At 35.3% G+C, this 19,904-nt stretch overlaps 2 protein-coding genes across 2 annotated transcripts; both read left to right on the top strand.

The window, feature by feature from the left end:
• The first annotated feature begins 2,672 nt into the window (after positions 1-2,672).
• LOC128558603 (mitochondrial import inner membrane translocase subunit TIM14-like) lies at positions 2,673-10,268 on the top strand. The gene is made up of 6 exons (XM_053548430.1): positions 2,673-2,868; positions 7,669-7,717; positions 7,886-7,956; positions 8,650-8,726; positions 9,150-9,220; positions 9,909-10,268. The coding sequence occupies exons 1-6, from the start codon at positions 2,866-2,868 to the stop codon at positions 9,974-9,976; spliced, it is 339 nt and encodes a 112-aa protein (XP_053404405.1). The 5' UTR covers positions 2,673-2,865; the 3' UTR covers positions 9,977-10,268.
• Positions 10,269-18,650: 8,382 nt separating this feature from the next.
• On the top strand, positions 18,651-19,433 carry LOC128558276 (uncharacterized). The gene has a single exon (XM_053547191.1). It carries the CDS (start codon positions 18,651-18,653, stop codon positions 19,431-19,433), a length of 783 nt encoding a protein of 260 aa, XP_053403166.1.
• The last annotated feature ends 471 nt before the right edge of the window (positions 19,434-19,904 follow it).

Consider the following 19,904-nt stretch of genomic DNA (forward strand, 5'->3'; position numbering starts at 1 on the left):
AATTTATTACCATTGCCGAGGCTTTGTTTGGGCAAAACAAATTAAATAAGCAGAAATTATACGTGGTATGATGAGAAAATAAAGTTAAAACAGTTATCTTTTCGAGAACTTTAACTGTTACTTTTGTTTTTCGTATTTGTCACTCGTTTTCTAGACCGACATTTTCGAACATTTTTATCATTTCTTACAAGATTTTTCTAGTACAAACTAAAATAAAAAGCCAATAAAACGTCTGCATTTACGAAAAATATGATCACTGCTGCCAAAGCAGCTCTTATTTAGAAGAATTTGCTGATAATAAAAGCATGCAAACACTAAACCCCACCCACTTTTAGGCAATGTGCAAAATAAAACAACTAAAATATGAAATGTTTAAGAAAATCTGTTATGACCAATGTACTAGTTTTAGATAAAGTCTGTGGGAGTTGCATTAATAAGGCCTTAAAATCTTTGTATCTGGTAACATGCTCAAAAAATTAGGGTAGGTAGGGTGGAACATTTTTTTTTTTTTTTAATTTTTTTTTATTTAAGGGAGACTTTTCGGAATTTTTTTTATGTCAAAAAAAATGATTACAAATAAGGGGGTTATAAGGGGGAATGAACTAGGCGGCATACATTTAGACGAACTACAACAAATGGCAGAGGAGTGCGATGGTAATGAAGATGAGGGGGAAGAGGATTTGGACAGAAATGACATTATTCTTTTACAGCAAAAGTCATACAAGCTATTGTTGTCATTGATGTAAAATGGAAATAAAGTGGAAATAAAATACATGTAGTACTGTAAACAGTTGTGTTTGTTAGATTTTAGTTTTTTCATGTTCTTACCACATTTTGTTATCAGGGACTCCTAATTTTCAGCAGGGATTCCTAAATTTCCCAGCAGGTATTCCTTCGGGATACCTGGCAAAAAAGTTAGTGTCGAACGCTGTTCTTGCGCACACACTCCGCCTCATGGTGGTAAACATTTGTGCCAAAATATATCAAAATCCCTCCATGCATGAAGAAGATATGCTCCGGACAAATTTTTTTAAGAAAATATGATAAAGGGGAATAACTCAAAAAATAGGCAAGGTAGAGTTATTGTTCTTGCACACTGCACTTCCTCCCAATGTGTTCTATCAGTGTATGAAGTTTGAAGAAAATCCCTCCAATACTTTTGGGGTTATGCTCCGGACAAAATGTTTTAAGAAAATATGATAAAGGGGAATTACTCAAAAAATAGGCAAGGTAGAGTTATTGTTCTTGCACACTGCACTTCCTCCCAATGTGTTCTATCAGTGTATGAAGTTTGAAGAAAATCCCTCAAGTACTTTTGGAGTTATGCTCTGGACAAATTTTTTTATGAAAATATGATAAAGGGGAATAACTCAAAAAATAGGCAAGGTAGAGTTATTGTTCTTGCACACTGCACTTCCTCCCAATGTGTTCTATCAGTGTATGAAGTTTGAAGAAAATCCCTCCAATACTTTTGGGGTTATGCTCCGGACAAAATGTTTTAAGAAAATATGATAAAGGGGAATAACTCAAAAAATAGGCAAGGTAGAGTTATTGTTCTTGCATACTGCACTTCCTCCAATGTGTTCTATCAGTGTATGAAGTTTGAAGAAAATCCCTCAAGTACTTTTGGAGTTATGCTCTGGACAAAATTTTTTATGAAAATATGATAAAGGGGAATAACTCAAAAAATAGGCAAGGTAGAGTTATTGTTCTTGCACACTGCACTTCCTCCCAATGTGTTCTATCAGTGTATGAAGTTTGAAGTAAATCCCTCCAGTACTTTTGGAGTTATGCTCCGGACAAAGATCGTTGCGGACGGACGCACACACGGACGGAGAGCATTTCTAATATCCCCTTCGCCTTTGGCGGGGGGATAAATTAACTGCAGTTTTACTCATTCTTTTCATAAAACTGTTTTACCATGAAAGATATAGTGGCTCTGAAATAACATTTAATTTACTATAATTAGCACAGAACCTACATTATACCCTTTTTGTACCCCACCAACTCCCAACACTATCCTGCTTATTCTAACAAATATTTTCTTTGTAGAATGTTTATACATGTAATCTGCCATGCTAAATTTATCTTGTATGTTTTGATTTTTTAAATTTTAACATTGTCAAACAAAGGTAATGTTTTACCATTTCATTTTACTTCTAAAGACAGTTGTAGTTCCCAAGATAAAGATTTCTTGACCTTCAACTGAAAAATATTGCAATGTCTGCAAAAAGAAATTCTTTATATTCATTTGTTCTCAAGATCTCATCAGGAAACTGTTTATCTGTTACAGTCACTGTGACCTTCATCTTTGACTTCCTAACCTCAAAGTCAATAGGAGAATCTGCTGGTCATGACCAACCTCCCTATTAGCTTTCATGATCCTAGGCCCAAGTGTTCTTTAGTTATCATCCGGCAACTGTTTAACTGTTCTGCATCACTGCGACCTTCACCTTTGACCTACTGGTCTCAAAATCAATAGGGGCCATCTGCTAGTCATGACCAACCTTCCTATCAGCTTTCATAATCCCTGTAAGAAAACATCAGAACTAAGAAGGGGATGGGGATTATACATATATAAGGTAAGCTATAATTTCATGTAGTCTTACATGAAGCTCCAGCCATGTGTAATGTTCAGTGTAATGACAGTACGGCATGGTACAGAGAATAAGCGCGCCGCATATATTCGTACTTTTCCGGTAAAATTTCGTAAGCTTGTCATGTTTTTCTGAGGACAAACAAAATTTGTACGCAGTTTCGCCTGTTTCATTCAATGATTGGACACACTTAAGAAAAACATATTATCAACCATACCAGTGATCTTGTAAAGCTTTCTGTAACAGATTAACTCATTATTCGTCAAATATGGTAAGTTTTACCCCAGATTCGTCCCCAAATTTATTCGTATATCCGGGAATATTAGTTTTTTAATTACATTTTGATTACTGTGTAGACACATCAGGAGTTGGAAAAGTCGCCTGGTGACCTAACTTTTGTTGAAATCACATTATATTATCCAAAAAGTAAATGTTTGTATTTGTAATAGGAGCGGAAAAATTTGCAGCTCGATACAGGACTCGAACCTGCGACCTTCTGCTTGCAAGTCAAATGCTCTACCAACTGAGCTAATCGAACAGTCGATATCATAGACTAATTATATACATTATATACACACTGCTACATTCCTGTCCTTTTTTTTCAAAGACAAACTCAGATTCTTTTGACTAACCGGTAACCCAGCCATTGCTTCACCCTAGCTCTAAGATTCCAAGGCTAGCCACCACACTCATGGCACCAATGTAATAGGAGCGGAAAAATGTGCAGCCTGATACAGGACTCGAACCTGCGACCTGCTTGCAAGTCAGATGCTCTACCAACTGAGCTAATCGGACAATCGATATCATAGAATAATTATATACATTATATACACACTGCTACAAATTAATGATCGCTTTGGAAATGGAAATGATCTCGTACTCATAGGCAGTGGCTAGGGTACGGTCACCGGACACCTAGACTCTGGTTCTAGAGGTCTGGTTCCCAATTAATTACAGTTTCAATTATCTAATATTTAAAACATACTAAAATGATTTAGAATAAAAAAAATAATTGAACTTTTCAAAAAATATGCTGATTTGAAATCGGTCTTGTAGCCAATATCAGTACATGATAAAGTTTATCATTTACCTAAAAAAGCATGTGACGGGTATCAAAAATCTTTCAAAATAAACCGGAATAGAACAGATGATGATCATAAATAAATAAACATTTTTTTTCTTGGAGCTATATACTCTTATTTCAGTCATTCATGTAAGCAAACAACATTTCCGTACGATCGTAAAGTTATAATCTCGTATACTGAAATAACTTTTAATTGACTTCTCTCAATCACTTATGTTATATCTGATTGAACATGGTTGCACATGCAACCAGGGCCCTCTCTACATTTTAGGGGATTGGGGCCGGGGCCCTTGGAGGGGGGAATTTCGTGTCGTTTTCAAGGGAGGGGGGAATTCATTCTGGAGATATGACATCTGATCATAACCCCTTAAATTAAGGTCAGTTGAGTATTACAGATATCAAACTAATGTGAATATATCTGAAGTATTGTACAGAACATAATCTATTGAAAACAGGCAACTTTTATTTCCCTTTATTAAATCAGTTATGTGACATTCAATCGAGGTTCACATGTCATCATTATCGGTAGCACTAGCAGTATCCACGGATATTGTCTCAGCAGCAGCCGGAGCAGGGCTTCCCTTCATCGTATCTACCTGATTGTGCATGTCTGGCCCTGATGAAGCAGCGGTGTCCGTGACAGTATTTTTTTATTTTTTTGACAGCATGCTGTTAAAAAGCAAATCTATTTTTGCGCATTTCGCCCCTGTTGCATCCGTGATCTTTTTACGGTATGATGTGCATTATGCGACATTTTTTTTCAAAGGGAAGTAACTTTGCATACACGCATCCAGGGAACTGAAAAACGCGCGTATTATATGGATCAGTAAAACCAGGGGTTCCACTAGACCTGAAAACCCAAGAGTCCCGGGACCCTTGGGTCCAAATTTTGAAGGGTCCTTTTTCAAAATACAAGAGTCCTGCCCCAACACATCCATACAATTGCCTATATTTTCTTATAAAGTAATACTAGGTAATTAATAGCTACTACAACCAAGAACATGTTACAGCATAATAACAATTTCTGTTTCAGGTCATATAATCTCATATTGTAAATAAATTTTTATCAAAATTCATTTTAATTTGATGAGGTTTTTCTTCAATATTTTTGTTTGTTAGCAGAAAAGTGCTAAAACACTGTAAAAATGTATCCAAAAACGTACTATCCGGATACTGGTACACTTTTGGAATGTCATCTGAAATGTTTTTGCCAGTTAACTTGGTCCACTAAGGTAAACCAGAGATAGTTCCTCAAATAATGATGCTACTTTTCATTAAAAATTGCATTGAAAGTCAAGTTTTTGTAGTGAATTTTGGAAAAATTGCATATGTCATCGGGTGTAATTAGAATCGTGAACGGACATTCTAAACTTTTTTTTACTTTCCAAATTCATTTAAATTTGTGGATTTTCTCGTTGATATTAAGGTACAATCATTAAACAATGATCTAATTTAAAGTTTGCATGAAGAAATCATGCAGGACACTTTTCACATGCTCGGTAATCAGCTGGTCGCTTAATTACGAAAATATTTGGCGCCTTTTTTGACAGTATGCAGGCTCAATACGGGTAACGCTTTATCAATTAATGTTAACACTTCATTGATTCTCATTACCTATGTTCACTCGCCGTGACGTAACTTGCTGATAAAGAAAAATCAGCGTGGCATGTCCACAGGATAAAGGGCGGGAATTTAGCAGAAGATCAAAGGCAGGAGGGCATGACCGCGAGTGTTTATTTTGTATACACGTGTTTATCGTGGACATAGTTTTACTGTAGGAAATGACTGATAAGAGGAAGGATTATCAAAGGAAAATGTCTCCGGGTCCCGAGTGACGCACAGGCAATTATCATGCCGGGTCCTTTGAGCGTCTTTTGAAAATCTCTCGGACCCGGGTTCCCGGGTCAAATGGAACCCCTGAGTAAAACTTTATCAGGCCCATTAAGTTACGAGACGCTCCTAAGACTATCGGGTATCGATTCTTTTCTTGATTTTTTTTTTCTTTCGAGGGGGAATTTTTCTACACTTGGGGGAAAAAAACATACTATTTCGAGGGGGGAACGGGGCCGAATTTCGGCCCCAAAAATCGGCAAACGAGGGCCCTGGCAACTAACAAACGTGATTAATAGTGTTTATTATATAAGAGAAATTTAGGCGGGTCATGGAAATTCATTCACGAATGCGCAAATCTCCTGTGCGCTCACCGAATTACAATCTCGTTTAAAAACGTCTTGCGCTTAAGTATTTTATTTTCCTTTTGTTAATATGTTATTTATGTTATATACAAATGAATTCTGCCATAAACCCTACAAAAATACGGGTGCATTTCGGTTATGGAAATTTCCCATGCATGAAGTTCAACGTATTTTATTTTCCTTTCGTAAGTTAATTATTTATGTTATATGATTGAATTCTGTCAAAAACCCTTCAAAAATACCGTTAATTGAAAATATACAGGTGTATTCCAGTTATAGAAAGTGTGTTCCAGTTATGGAAAGTGTATTCCGGTTTTTAGGTGTATTCCGGTTTAATGTGTGACCGCTTTTAACTTAGAAATCTTGGTTAAGTTTTTCGTACCAGCTCATATTTTGTGATCTTCTGCTTCACATATGGCTTTCAAACTTTTTATCACTTTTTATTATAACAGTCTCTTACTATAGGCATTAGGTAAGAGTATATAACTCTTGTCAAGTATTTTGGCTGAATAATGGCCCTTTTTTGTACTTGGAAATTGGTTCAGTTTTCGTACAAGTTCACATTTTATCAAAACTATTTGACAAGCACGTGTTTGTTGTTTTAAATACATTGCAAGTGATGGGAAACAGAAGTATTTATAATTCTTTAATCAGGAGGAAAACACAATTCATTATTAGTAATTAGACTTAAATTTGTGCGTTGTAAAAGAGTTTTTGTTTTTCTAGGGATTGAAAGATTAAAATAATAAACTTTTGCTTTTCTTTAGTATTTTAGACTTGGATTGTGCTCATAAATTGCTGAATTTGTTTTTTTGCTAAATCAAATAACAGTGACTATCAAGTTGCTGATAAAATTTCATATTCAATATGTCTCCAATCAGAGTGAGAGCTATTGACAATAAAAGGTTGCAAAAAAACAAACTATGTAGTAATGTCAACTTTCTGATTAAAAATTGAAGCTTTTCCCGAGCAGTTATCTTATACACTGGTAACACAGTACATAACAGTACAGATAGTGTAGAAACAATTTCTAGAACTGCTAGTCGCAGACTCGTCAGTCGAGAACTGTCTATCAACAAGTGTTTCGCCCCGTTACTCTCAATACACTCTCCTGACGTAAGTATATTTATTACCTGTCCTGTAGGCTCCAGGTTGGAGACATACTGAATCTCGAAGTTTAACAGCGATTTACAGAAGTCACTGTTATTCACTGAAGCAGTATTTACTGTAAAACAAATTTAACGAATTAAGAACTTAGTCAAAGTCTTATAAATAAAAGCGTAAGTTTACTGTTTTAATCGTTCAGTCTTGAAAAAAAAACCCACAAATTTGGTTAAAGTTTTCATTACAGCAAACAAATTGCTGATTACTATCAATAATTCATCCAATTCATGATCTGATTCAAGTTTTTCTCGGGATTTAAGGATATAAAACTTCAGTTTTCTGTCACTTGCAATATATTTAAAACCCAAAAAACAAAGGCAAATTTTTGAAATCATCTCCTGTTTTCTCCTCTCTTCAGATATCATTTTCAGTGTTCATATTGATTACCAGACCTCTAGACAGCCCTGTACGGGTTGTCTAGAAGTGCTGTAAATGGACCCTTAGACTCCGTGTCTAGAGGTCCAGTAACGGGAGCCCTAGCCACTGCCTATCTTGCAGGTTGAGACTGCAGTTTCAATGTTTTGCCAGCTTTCAGTTTGGTTGTATCCAGCTGGGCATTAGATAAATATTATTTTATTCTTGACTTATTTGACATCTTGACATATCATTTTTCTTCTGTATTTTTCAGAGTAGCATGATATTGGCAGGGCTTGGGCTTGCAGCTATTGGATTTGGAGGTATGACATTTAATTATGAAATTTTAAGTGTCCAAGTTGTATCAGTCATACTAGTTTAAATAGTAAAAACATGACTTTATGTTCAGTTATAAAAATCCTGCGAGTTTTTGTACACCAATCCAAAATTATTCAAAGGAATTACATTAATTTAACTGCCCTTTATTTCAGGTCGATATGCATTAAGATACGCAAAGAATGCTGAACAGATTTTAAAGAAAGTAGAGAATATTCCATCAGGGGTAGGTATTTGATTTACTTATTTGCCTCAATGCATGTTTTTTGTGAAGCCTTTGTGTTGTCTCTCCGACAAACTTGATAGGATAGTTGGATTACTGTGGCAGAGGTCATTGCCCTGTTAGAGTCAGACTCAAGCATCTGTGGAAATAATCAATTTTCTTAACAGTACAAATTTTGCTCTATGCGTTTTAATAAGTATTCTTCATAAGCATAATATCTGGTTGGTAGAACGGTTAGATTTGATGTTGGTGAGGGCTGTTGCCTAGACAACAGGGTGGTTACATTATATCATACTACATAATATTATGCGCTAAATATTTTTAATAATTATCTGTTTGGTCAAAGATACTTAACACTTAGTATTTCCTTCTGACTGAAGAGAGACCTTAGCCACTGTCAATGACTTTGGATATCTTGGTCCTCACTGTTACAGTTTGAGTGAGTTAAAAATTGCCTTTGATATAGACATATGAGGAAGCTGTCTAGTTGTTTGATGGTTCTAACCATTTTACACAGGTGCATGTTAGTACCTGAAATGTTGTCAAGATGGGCTCCTGGGGTCTTCCTCTACCATTTAAACTGGCTTTATTTGGTGTGACTTAGAAACTTGTGATCACTAAAATATATGTCTGACAGAGTTTTGTTAATATTCCACTTAAGGAGTGAATGAACTATAGATTTATTCTTTGTTTCAGGCCTTCAGTAAATACTACCGTGGAGGCTTTGAACAAAAGATGTCTAAAAGGGAAGCCAGTCTTATTCTTGGAGTAAGGTAAAAAATGTATATCATTTTACAAATATATATGTGAAAAAGAGAATAACTTTGATTTCAACCACATGAAGATTAGGGAATAAATGTGACAAGTCAGGAAAGTGATGTTCTTTAAAGCCATCCTGTTCAGCTTATAACTTTCAATCAATAGGACAGTCCTATGAATAAGTAGGAGCCTTGCAATTGTGTGTTGGTAGTTCTTTGGATGGGTGGGGCTTGTGGACATTTGTTTTGATGATCTCTGGGGATAAAGGGTGGAAGGGGAATCTTTAGGGTGGATATTTTTAAAAGCACTAAATGTGCAATATTTCATTTTCTTTCAAAGTTTTTGAACTTAGTTAGAATGTCTTTGTAGTTGCACATTGTATCTTATAAAACTATTGAGTATTGAACAATGTATATGGTTATCATGTATTCTTTCAGCCCAACTGCATCACAAGCCAAAATCAAGCAGGCACATAAAAGAATTATGTTACTAAATCATCCTGATAGAGGTTTGTACACATTTATCTCTGTTACACCATTCTGATAGCAGTTTGTATGCATTTACCTCGCTGTTAAACCATCTGAGTAGAATTGTTTACACATTTATCTACTGCACTGTAAAACCATCTGAATAGAGGTTTGTACACGTGTATATATCTCACTGTTAAACCATCTGAGTAGAGATTTGTACACATTTCTCTCACTGTTACTACGTCCTGATAGAAGTTTGTTATCCTTTATCCCACTGTTTAAACCATCTGAATAGAGTTTTGTACACATCTCACTGTTAAACTGCCTGATAAAAGTTTTTGCATGCTTATCCCGCTCCTTTTCATAAATGATGTTTTGTACCACAATTTGCATTGGTACAGTCCAGCTTACAAGGGGGATAAAAATATTTTGTCTGGGATGCATGTAGAAGCATTTTCCAGCATATTTAGGACCAAAAATATGTTTAGAATAGCCTTGTCTGACAATTATATGCAGTATCAGGCCTGCAGTGCCTACATGCAGTGTCTAGAGACATGTGGTTTACAAGTTATTGATAAATGACTATTATAGAAAGGCTAGAAGTACATGCAAGTTTATGAGGACACTGTTTTGTGATTTTGGATTGTAGCAATAACTTTCTTGATTAAATACTGGTCTGGTGACAGCAATAAGATTATTTCATGTGTGAATTTCTCTCTGTTTTAGGTGGCTCCCCATTGCTGGCTACAAAAATAAATGAGGCAAAAGACTATTTGGAGAGCAAGAAGCCTTGATAGAACACCTGGTGCTCCAGACTGCCTGTGATACATATCCCATATAGAAACAACTGAGTCTCGTATAAGAAAACAATGATTAGTGCTGTGACAAAAACTTTATTATATTCATCATCATTACAGTCTAGAATCGGCTTTAAAGTCCTTTTCAAGTTTTCACAATAAACATATATTGATAAGTGATAAGTGAGTTCTTCTGAAGGCAAATATTAAGTGTCAGTCTTTAATTACCACAATGCCTGCCAAAGTGTTGTTTAAAATCACCTCAGTTGTTTTATATGTATCAGAACCTAAAGTGATTTAAAATAGGAGATTGCAACCTGGTTAGTGACTTATGATACAGTTACAGCATAATATATCACTGTTCAAATAGACCAGCATCTGTTTGTGTGATGGATGAGTAAGTTCAGAGTTTCAAAAAAAGATGTTGTTTGGATACGGTTTATACCTGAATATAGTAGACCTGAATGACATCAAATTTTCATATTTGATATCAGAACTTGCTGTAAAGTAAGTGAAAATCATGGATAAGAGTATTTTATGAGCGTTTGTTCTGCTGTGCAGATAGAATGACATCATCATCATAGAATGGCATCATAAATATGGAATTACATCATAAACCTGGAAGTACATCTTAAACGTGGAATGTCATCATGAATATAGAATGACTTGATATTTGTAAACATTGTCAACAGTCATCATGTTTTCATATAGTTTTAGAAATTTGAATAGTCTCGGGTCATCCTGTATTGAAACTATGTTAAAAAAATTGTTAACTTTTTTTTCACCACGGTAACACTGTTTTAAAAATGAATTGTTAAATACCTTTTGTTTCCTCTCCTTATCTTTAAACAGTCACTGAAACTTGTTATGTACTTTTTTTTAAACTCTGTCATTCCGTATATAGAAAGTTTGATGTTTTGAACAATATTCATGCATTATGTTGTTAAGTTGCATGGTATATAAATATTGCATTCCTGAGAGGATGCTGTATGAAAAAATATTCACCTTAAGAAGTAATTATATTGATAAGAAATCATACACGAGCTTTATTTATATTTTGAGAGGTGAACATTTTTCATATCACCTTCTTTGGATTGAAATAAATTGTTATACGGAAAACATAATGAGTCTTAAACATTTATGAAAAAATCTACATGATTTGTTCAGTAAAAAGTGGAATATTAGTAATTGTTACAATAAAATTTGAATATATTGCTGGTTTCGTCATGTACTTCATACATTTACTTGTTTTTTTCTTTCTTCGCAGATTGTAACTCCCTAATTTAATGCAAAATACCCTGATACCCAAAACTTCTTCAAAAAGTAATGCATAGATGAAGTTATTGTTATCATACACTGAAACGAACAGAAAGTTATTTTTAGTAAGGCAAGCTTTCCCTATCGCCCAGTATTTGATGTTTGTTCTTCTGTCAGCAATTGCTTCAAAAGCATCCACTTAGCCACTTTCATCAACTTCACATTTCCTTGAATGGTTTTAAAGTTGTTCAGAGGAATTCATTTCATCAGATAAACTTAGAAAATCTTGCTTCAAATTTTGAAGGGTCCTTTTTCAAAATACAAGAGTCCTGCCCCAACACATCGACACAATTGACTATATTTTCTTATATAGTAATACTACGTAATTAATAGCTACTAAAACCAAGAACATGTTACAGCATAATAACAATTTCTGTTTCAGGTCATATAATCTCATATTGTAAATTAATATTTATCAAAATTCATTTTAATTTGATGAGGTTTTTCTTCAATATTTTTATTTGTTAGCAGAAAAGTGCTAAAACACTCTGTAAAAAATGAATCCAAAACGTACTATCCGGATACTGGTACACTTTCGGAATGTCGTCTGAAATGTTGTTTTTGCCCAGTTAACTTGGTCCACTAAGGTAAACCAGAGATAGTTCCTCAAATAATGATGCTACTTTTCATTAAAAATTGCATTGAAAGTCAGTTTTTTTAGTGAATTTTGGAAAAATTGCTTATGTCATAGGGTGTAATTAGAATCTTGAACGGACATTCTAAACTTATTTTTGCTTTCCAAATTCATTTAAATTTGTGGATTTTCTTGTTGAAATTAAGGTACGATCATTAAAAAATGGTCTAATTTAAAGTTTGCATGAAGAAATCTTGCAGGACACTTTTCACATGCTCGGTAATCAGCTGGTCGCTTAATTACGATAATTTAATAATTGGCGCCTTTTTTGACAGTATGCAGGCTCAATACGTGTAACGCTTTATCAATTAATGTTAACACTTCATTGATTCTCATTACCTAAGTGCACTCGCCGTGACGTAACTTGCTGATAAAGAAAAATCAGCGTGGCATGTCCACAGGATAAAGGGCGGGATTTAGCAGAAGATCAAAGGCAGGAGGGCATGACCACGAGTGTTTATTTTGAATACACGTGTTTATCGTGGGCATAGTTTTACTGTAGGAAATGACTGATAAGAGGAAGGATTATCAAAGGAAAATGTCTCCGGGTCCCGAGTGACGCACAGGCAATTATCATGCCGGGTCCTTTGAGCGTCTTTTGAAAATCTCCCTGGTCCAGACCCGGGGTCCCGGGTCAAATGGAACCCCTGATGATATATGAGAAAATATACCTTGAATGATAACTCTGCCAAGATAATGTTCAGGAAATGAGCCGTGCCATGAGAAAATCAACATAGTGGTTTTGCGACCAGCATGGATCCAGTGCAGTCTGGTCAGGATCCATACTGTTCGCTAACGGTTTCTGTAATTCCAATAGGCTTTGAAAGCGAACAGCATAGATGCTGACCAGACTGCGCAGATACCCAGGCGGGTCTGGATCCATGCTGGTCGCAAAGCCACTATGTTGGTTTTCTCATGGCCCGGCTCAATTATACCGATTTGTGGTAAAAACCTGGACACTAGTGGGTATGGTCAGTTTTCTCAATGTGCATAAAGTGGGAGCTTTAGAAATCTGTATGAAATTAATTGCACACAAATGTTCCATGTGTGACCCGCTACAAGGTACCGGTATGTTCAAATTCATCAGAAAGCATGGCCGCCAGAAGTTGTGATAATTTTTTATTATGTACGAGGGGTGTTCAGTAAATACCAGGAAAGTGCTGTCATTAGCTTTGGTCCCATTTTGTTAAAATTTGAAACTCTGATGGATATGAACATACTAAATGCGAATATCTAAATTACAGATTTCAAAATATGCACAATATATATTTGTTGTCTTTTAGGCATCATCACTACCTTTAAAGCAGCCCAACGTCATTATGATGCTGTCATATCACATGCAATCAATACAACTCCTGATTACCATTGGTTCAATGTTTATCACCATTAAATGCATTTTCACAACTTTCTACAAATAAATAAATACTGTTCATATGATATTCCTGTCATATTGAAGAAATTGGACAGAGATGCCGTGTCAAGGAGCTCTTTAACATATAAAATATCTACTGATGTGGGAGGCATATAGTGATCGTCCTGTCCGTCCGTCCGTACGAGGTTAACCAAATGGGACCGTTTCGTCTAGCATTAATACCCCTTACTAGAATGACTTGATACTAATGCAGATGTAACCTGTGACCTTTCCTCATCTTCAGACATCCCCTGACCTCAGTTTGACCTTGACCTTGACCTCATTTTGGACTTAGGTAGCTTTATATGGGCCATTTCATGGTTAACCAAATGAGACCGTTTGGTCTAGCATCAGTACCGCTTACAAGAATGAATTGATACTAATACAGATGTAACCTGTGACCATTCCTCATCTTCAAACATCACCTGACCTCAGTTTGACCTTGACCTCATTTTGGACTTAGGTTGCTTTATATGGGCCATCTCTTGGTTAACCAAATGGGACCGTTTCGTCTATCATCAATACTGCTTACAAGATTGAATTGATACTAATACAGATGTAACCTGTGACCATTCCTCATCTTCAAACATCACCTGACCTCAGTTTGACCTTGACCTCATTTTGGACTTAGGTTGCTTTGTATCGACAAGGATGCCACCAGGGGCATCAAGCGTTTATTGAACGCAGCTCCTTGTTCATGTCTGTACCACAAGTCGTCGGCAATATTCTGACCACTTTTAAACGTTTAGTTCCACAAATAAATTTTTTCTCTTCAGGGCATTGTGACTAATGTCTCTTAAACCTTTTGCAGCATTTGTCTCTTTCCTTGATTTGCAATTCAAAATGCAAAATGTTATCTAATGTCTTCGTTCAACACTGATTTTCAAGCAATGACCAACACAATATGCCTGCCAAACATTTTAATTATGTCACATTATAAGTTGACATAATTGACGTAACGCTTAAATTTCTCATCAGTACTCGCCTAAGTTAAGGAAGGGTTGCTTGAAAACTAGGTATTAAAGTGGCAAATATTGTTTCAGCATATGTAAAATAGAAAAAGAGACAAAATTGGACTGGATGACGTCACATAACATTACCATGGGAACTAACATTTACTTATTATTTATCCAAAGACGATATAATTCTAACATACCAACTAAATATTCCCTAGTCTACATTATATAACAGTTTCAAATATTTATGATAATATATGAAGAATTTAGAGCATTTCTGGGTATTTATTGAACACCATTTGTATTTAGTTAAAACTTAAAAATGTTGTCATAAACTGCTGGCCTATTTTTCAGCTATTGTGATGCTGGATGTCTGTGGTCTGTCTGTCAACATTTAGCTTGTGTATGCGATAGAGGCTGTATTTTTCAATTGATGTTCATGAAATTTGGTCAGATAGATTGCCTTGATGAAATCTAGGTCAAATTCGAATATGGGTCATCTGTTTTTGACCCCACCTAATCCAGATTTGAACATGACCTAAAGAGCCTAAAGATTAACATTCTGACTTAGTTTCATGAAGATACACTCATAAAAGTAACCTCTAGAGTGTTAACAAGCTTTTCCTTTGATTTGACCTGGTGACCTAGTTTTTGACCCCCACCTGACCCAGATTTAAACTTGACTTAAAGATCATCAAGATTAACATTCTGACCAAATTTCATTAAGATATGGTCATAAATGTGGCCTCTAGAGTGTTAACAAGCTTTTCCTTTGATTTGACCTGGTGACCTAGTTTTTGACTCCACATAACCAAGAATCAAACTTGACCTCAAGATCATCAAGACTAACATTCTGGCTAAGTTCCATGAAGATACAGTCATAAATGTGGCCTCTAGAGTGTTAACAAGCTTTTCCTTTGATTTGACCTGGTGACCTAGTTTTTGACCCCCAGATGACCCAATATCGAACTCATCCAAGCTTTTATTGAGGGTAACATTCTGACTAAGTTTCATTGAGACTGGGCCAAAATTTTGACCTCTAGAGTGTTAACAGTCAAATTGTTGACGACGACGGACGGACAACAGACACAGGGCGATCACAAAAGCTCACCTTGAGCACTTCAAAAACAAGAACTGACGGGAGATTTGATCTGTTTTGGTGACAAAAATTTCCAACTAGGGAAACCAATCAATGACGAAATGGTTCTTTGCCTCCAAGAATCAGCCGTTGTGATGTTACTCCTTTCTCGTAATTTCTGTCAAAGTGAATTCTGCAGGATTGAGTTTGATATGGCCCTCCTTATGTAGAAACCATTCATTCTCGTGATGAAAGAGGAACTAGATGAAAAAGAAATGGTACCCAGCTTGCAACAGCTCTTTAAAAGAAATACAAGATTATTATGGGAAAGACGGGGAAACAATTTCCACCTAGTAAGAACATCCTAGGATAACGTGTGTAGATCAATTTTAGAACTAACTTGTTCCATAGCTGAAAACTAAGGATTCTGAATATAACTAAAAGAAATTGAAAGGCTATCACAAAGGCATTTGTGAAATGATCAGAACATTAATGACTAATGGTTCATAAAACAACAGCCTCTTTCAGAATGAGGATAAATTTATCAAGGTCATCTTAACTGTGCAAAATTGAGTCAATGACAAAAACAAGTACTTCATAATTGCAAAAGCTTAAAAGGGAGGAAAATTTCTCAAGGAGTTCTTAAGGCTCATTTAACCACAAAATTACTGAAGCTATAAATTTTCTCTTGTATCAAAATGGTTTTCAAAGTTCTGAAATAGATCATAACAATGACAGAAACCAATTAATCTATTAATATAATCATGGATTTACTCACTTATACTGGATTATTAGTTTACCATTCTGTATGTGTTGCAGCTGAAATGAATATTATAAATGATGGCTGTGTACAAACTGGACAATCTATACACTGTGACATCATTCCTAAACAAATACCAGACAATGTGACACAAGTTTTCCTACAAGAAACAAGAGCACCGCCTTGCGGGTGCTGACACTCATCTGATTTTTTTTGTGTAATAGAAATATTGTCCTACCCATGATTTTCTAAGTCTAAAAAGAGCCATCATTGTTGCAAAAAGCAGGATAGAGTTACGTTTCTTGATGTACAGTGTCCACTTATGATGGTGAAAAACTGTTGCAAGTTTTAAAGCAATAGCTTTGATAGTTTATGAGAAAAGTTGACTTAAACATAATACTCAACCAAGAAAATGATTTTCTAAGTCCAAAAGGGGCAATAATTATTGTAGAAAGCAGGATGGAGTTATGTTGCTTGCTGTACAGGGTCAGCTTATGATGGTGAACAAGTGTTGCAAGTTTCAAAGCAATAGCTTTGATAGTTTAGGATAAAAGCTGACCTAAACATAAAACTTAACCAAGAAATCTGATTTTCTAAGTTCAAAAAGGGCAATAAATCTTGCAAAAAGCAAGATGGAGTTATGTTTCTTGATGTACAGGGTCTGCTTATGATGGTGAACAAGTATTCCAGTTTCAAAGCAATAGCTTTTATAGTTTAGGAGAAAAGTTGACCTAAACATAAAACTTAACCAAGAAATCTGATATTTTCTAAGTACAAAAGGGGCCATAAATCTTGCAAAAAGCAGGATGGAGTTATGTTTCTTGCTATACAGGGTCAGCTTATGATGGTGAACAAGTATTCCAAATTTCAAAGCAATAGCTTTGATAGTTTAGGAGAAAAGCTAACCTAAACATAAAACTTAACCAGGCAACGCCGACGCCGACAACTGCTCAAGTGATGACAATAACTCATCATTTTTTTTTCAAAAAATCAGATGAGCTAATAAAAACTGTCAGGGATATGACTGCTGAGACTTTGAATGGAAGTAATTGGGAAAATATAAAATTCTTGCAAATTTTTGATGCCAGTAGCATGGAAAACAGAAACTCTTTACAAGGAATAAGATCTTATGCTATGACTAAACTTTGGTTGTTGGAAGAACTACAGATTGTTTCCGTACAATTGCGAAGATTATATAGAAATTCATTCGCTGGACTGGATAATCTTAAAATATTAAACTTTACTGCCTGTGAACTACTACGTATGTCATATATAACCAAGTCCATCTCAGGCCTCGTGTTCACAAAACATTTTCAGTCTCAGCTGAGTTTAATAATGAAACTTTATTTCTCATTTATATCTAAATAGCATGTTTAAGACTAAATTTTAAATTAATAACTATTTTAAAGTGGCCATTTAGTACTGGTTGTCAGTCTTTTTTGAAATTTAAGCTTGACGTTTTAGTAAAATCTAATATTAAAATTTCAAACTCAAACTCAGCTGAGACCAAAAAATGTTTTGTGAACCTCGGGCCTGGTGTCAATACCTTACCAAAGTTGGAAGTGTTTTCAATGTCATATGTAAGCTCACAATATGGTGTCGACTTGGACAAGGAATTCTTTAATGCTCTTGCCTCAAAGCCAATAAAACTACTTGATATGCATCAAATCGACATTAATAATAAAACAGAGCACCAAAGATACCTTAAAGGAATTACTGATACTTTAGAATACTTAAATGTTTCAAAGACGAATTGGCCACAAAAAATATTTGAAAACTGGGATATCAATGTACGATTTGACAATCTGAAACTTCTAAATGCAAGTTATACATCAAGTTCTATTGTATCTGTAACAAAATATTTACCCTTTATCATAAGAAATACATACAACTTAACTATATACCAGGGGACAATGTTATCAAATGTAGAAACAGTGGACATATCTGGGATAAATGATCAGAATTACCATGCTGAATTGTACAATCTTACAGTTTATCTTGAAGGCACAGAATATTCAGAATGGAGGATGAAAAACGTGATTTTAAAAAATAACAAACTAAAACATTTAGATCTAACATTCCTGTGTTACAAATCCAATTTGGAAAGTTTAGATTTTTCTCTCAATGAAATCGAATTTCTGCATCCAAAGCTCTGCCCATGTTGCTATAATCTTCAAGAAATCAACCTCTCGAGCAATAAACTTTTCAAAATGGCCGACAGGAATTACTCTCTATTTGCACAGCTGATTGTTTCCTATCCAAATCTCAAACGGCTTATGCTTTCTTCAAATCAACTGATTAAAATTCCAAAGGAAATGTTTCAAAGAAACGAGAATTTAGAAACACTTGACTTATCCGATAATCTCCTAAAACAGATCACATTCAATCTCAACAATCTGAGTAGTTTGAAAATACTCAACCTAAGGAAAAACCGAATCTCAGTCTTGGATCAAAACTCAATGAAGATCCTGAATTCACTGCTTGTTACCAACAACATATCTCTGGAATTCTTCAAATGGCCAACAACCCATTCTCATGCTCTGAATGTGACACTTTAGCCTCAATAAAATGGCTTTCAACAACAACTCATGTGCAAGATGACATAACCTGCAAGAATCCTAAAGGAATTTTCATTCCTGTTGACCATAATGCTGCATCTTTTGTACACGAAGAATGTGACAGACCAATTCGCATCAGAAATACAATACTTTTGTCTGTGCTGTTACCGATATCAACTATAACATTTACCGTCCTTAGCCTGTGTAAATGGCAGAAGTATCAGCAACAGAAACGTTACAAGAAGAATATGGAGGAGAAAATTCAACAAATTCAAAAAAACAAACTTGAGACAAAATATCTTGTGTTCCTATCATTCAGTAGTTTTGATTACAACTTTCTTAACAACAATGTTTATGAACCACTGAAACATCATTTACAAGAAAAAACAGGAACCGACAGAGACTTGATTTGTTTCGGTGACAAAAATTTCCAACTAGGAAAACCATTCAATGACGAAATGGTTCTTTGCCTCCAAGAATCAGTTGTTGTGATGTTACTCCTTTCTCGTAATTTCTGTCAAAGTGAATTCTGCAGAATGGAGTTTGATATGGCCCTCCATATGAAGAAACCATTCATTCTCATGATGAAAGAGGAACTAGATGAGAAAGAAATGGTACCCAGCTTGCAACAGCTCTTTAAAAGAAATACAAGATTATTATGGGAAAGACAGGGAAACAATTTCCACCCAAGAACATCCTGGGATAACGTGTGTAACTCAATTTTAGACCTAGTTCCATAACTGAGGAACTGAAAACAATTAACTCTGAACTTGGAAGTTTGAGACAAATTTGAACTGTGACTGTCATTTTTATAATCAACATTTGAGCCGTGCCATGAGGAAACCAACATAGTGGCTTTGCGACCAGCATGGATCCAGACCAGCCTGTGCATCCGCAATAGGCTTTGAAAGTCTCTAACTGCAATTAGGCTTTGAAAGCGAACAGCATGGATCCTAACCAGACTGTGCATATGTGCAGGCTTCTCTGGATCCATGCTGGTCGCAAAGCCACTATGCTGGTTTTCTCATGGCGTGGCTCATTTGTTTATATTGTGTCTCAGTGTTCATCTAAATAAGTTTCTTGCTATGTTTAAAAATAATACTTTTCCTCTTTGTTGTGGTTCTTGTTGGTTTCTGTGTTTTTTTTAAATTCAAAATTACACTGACCACTAAGGCTGATCTTAAAATGGTAGAATAAGACCCTAGGTGTTG

Source organism: Mercenaria mercenaria, chromosome 7 (assembly GCF_021730395.1).
Source record: "Mercenaria mercenaria strain notata chromosome 7, MADL_Memer_1, whole genome shotgun sequence".
Classification (NCBI taxonomy): Eukaryota; Metazoa; Mollusca; class Bivalvia; order Venerida; family Veneridae; genus Mercenaria; species Mercenaria mercenaria.

Coding starts and splice junctions, on each gene's coding strand:
- LOC128558276 (XM_053547191.1), top strand. CDS start 18,651: ATGGCCAACAACCCATTCTCATGCTCTGAATGTGACACTTTAGCCTCA.
- LOC128558603 (XM_053548430.1), top strand. Junction 7,718..7,885: donor TGCAGCTATTGGATTTGGAG/GTATGACATTTA, acceptor CCTTTATTTCAG/GTCGATATGCATTAAGATAC. Junction 7,957..8,649: donor TAGAGAATATTCCATCAGGG/GTAGGTATTTGA, acceptor TCTTTGTTTCAG/GCCTTCAGTAAATACTACCG.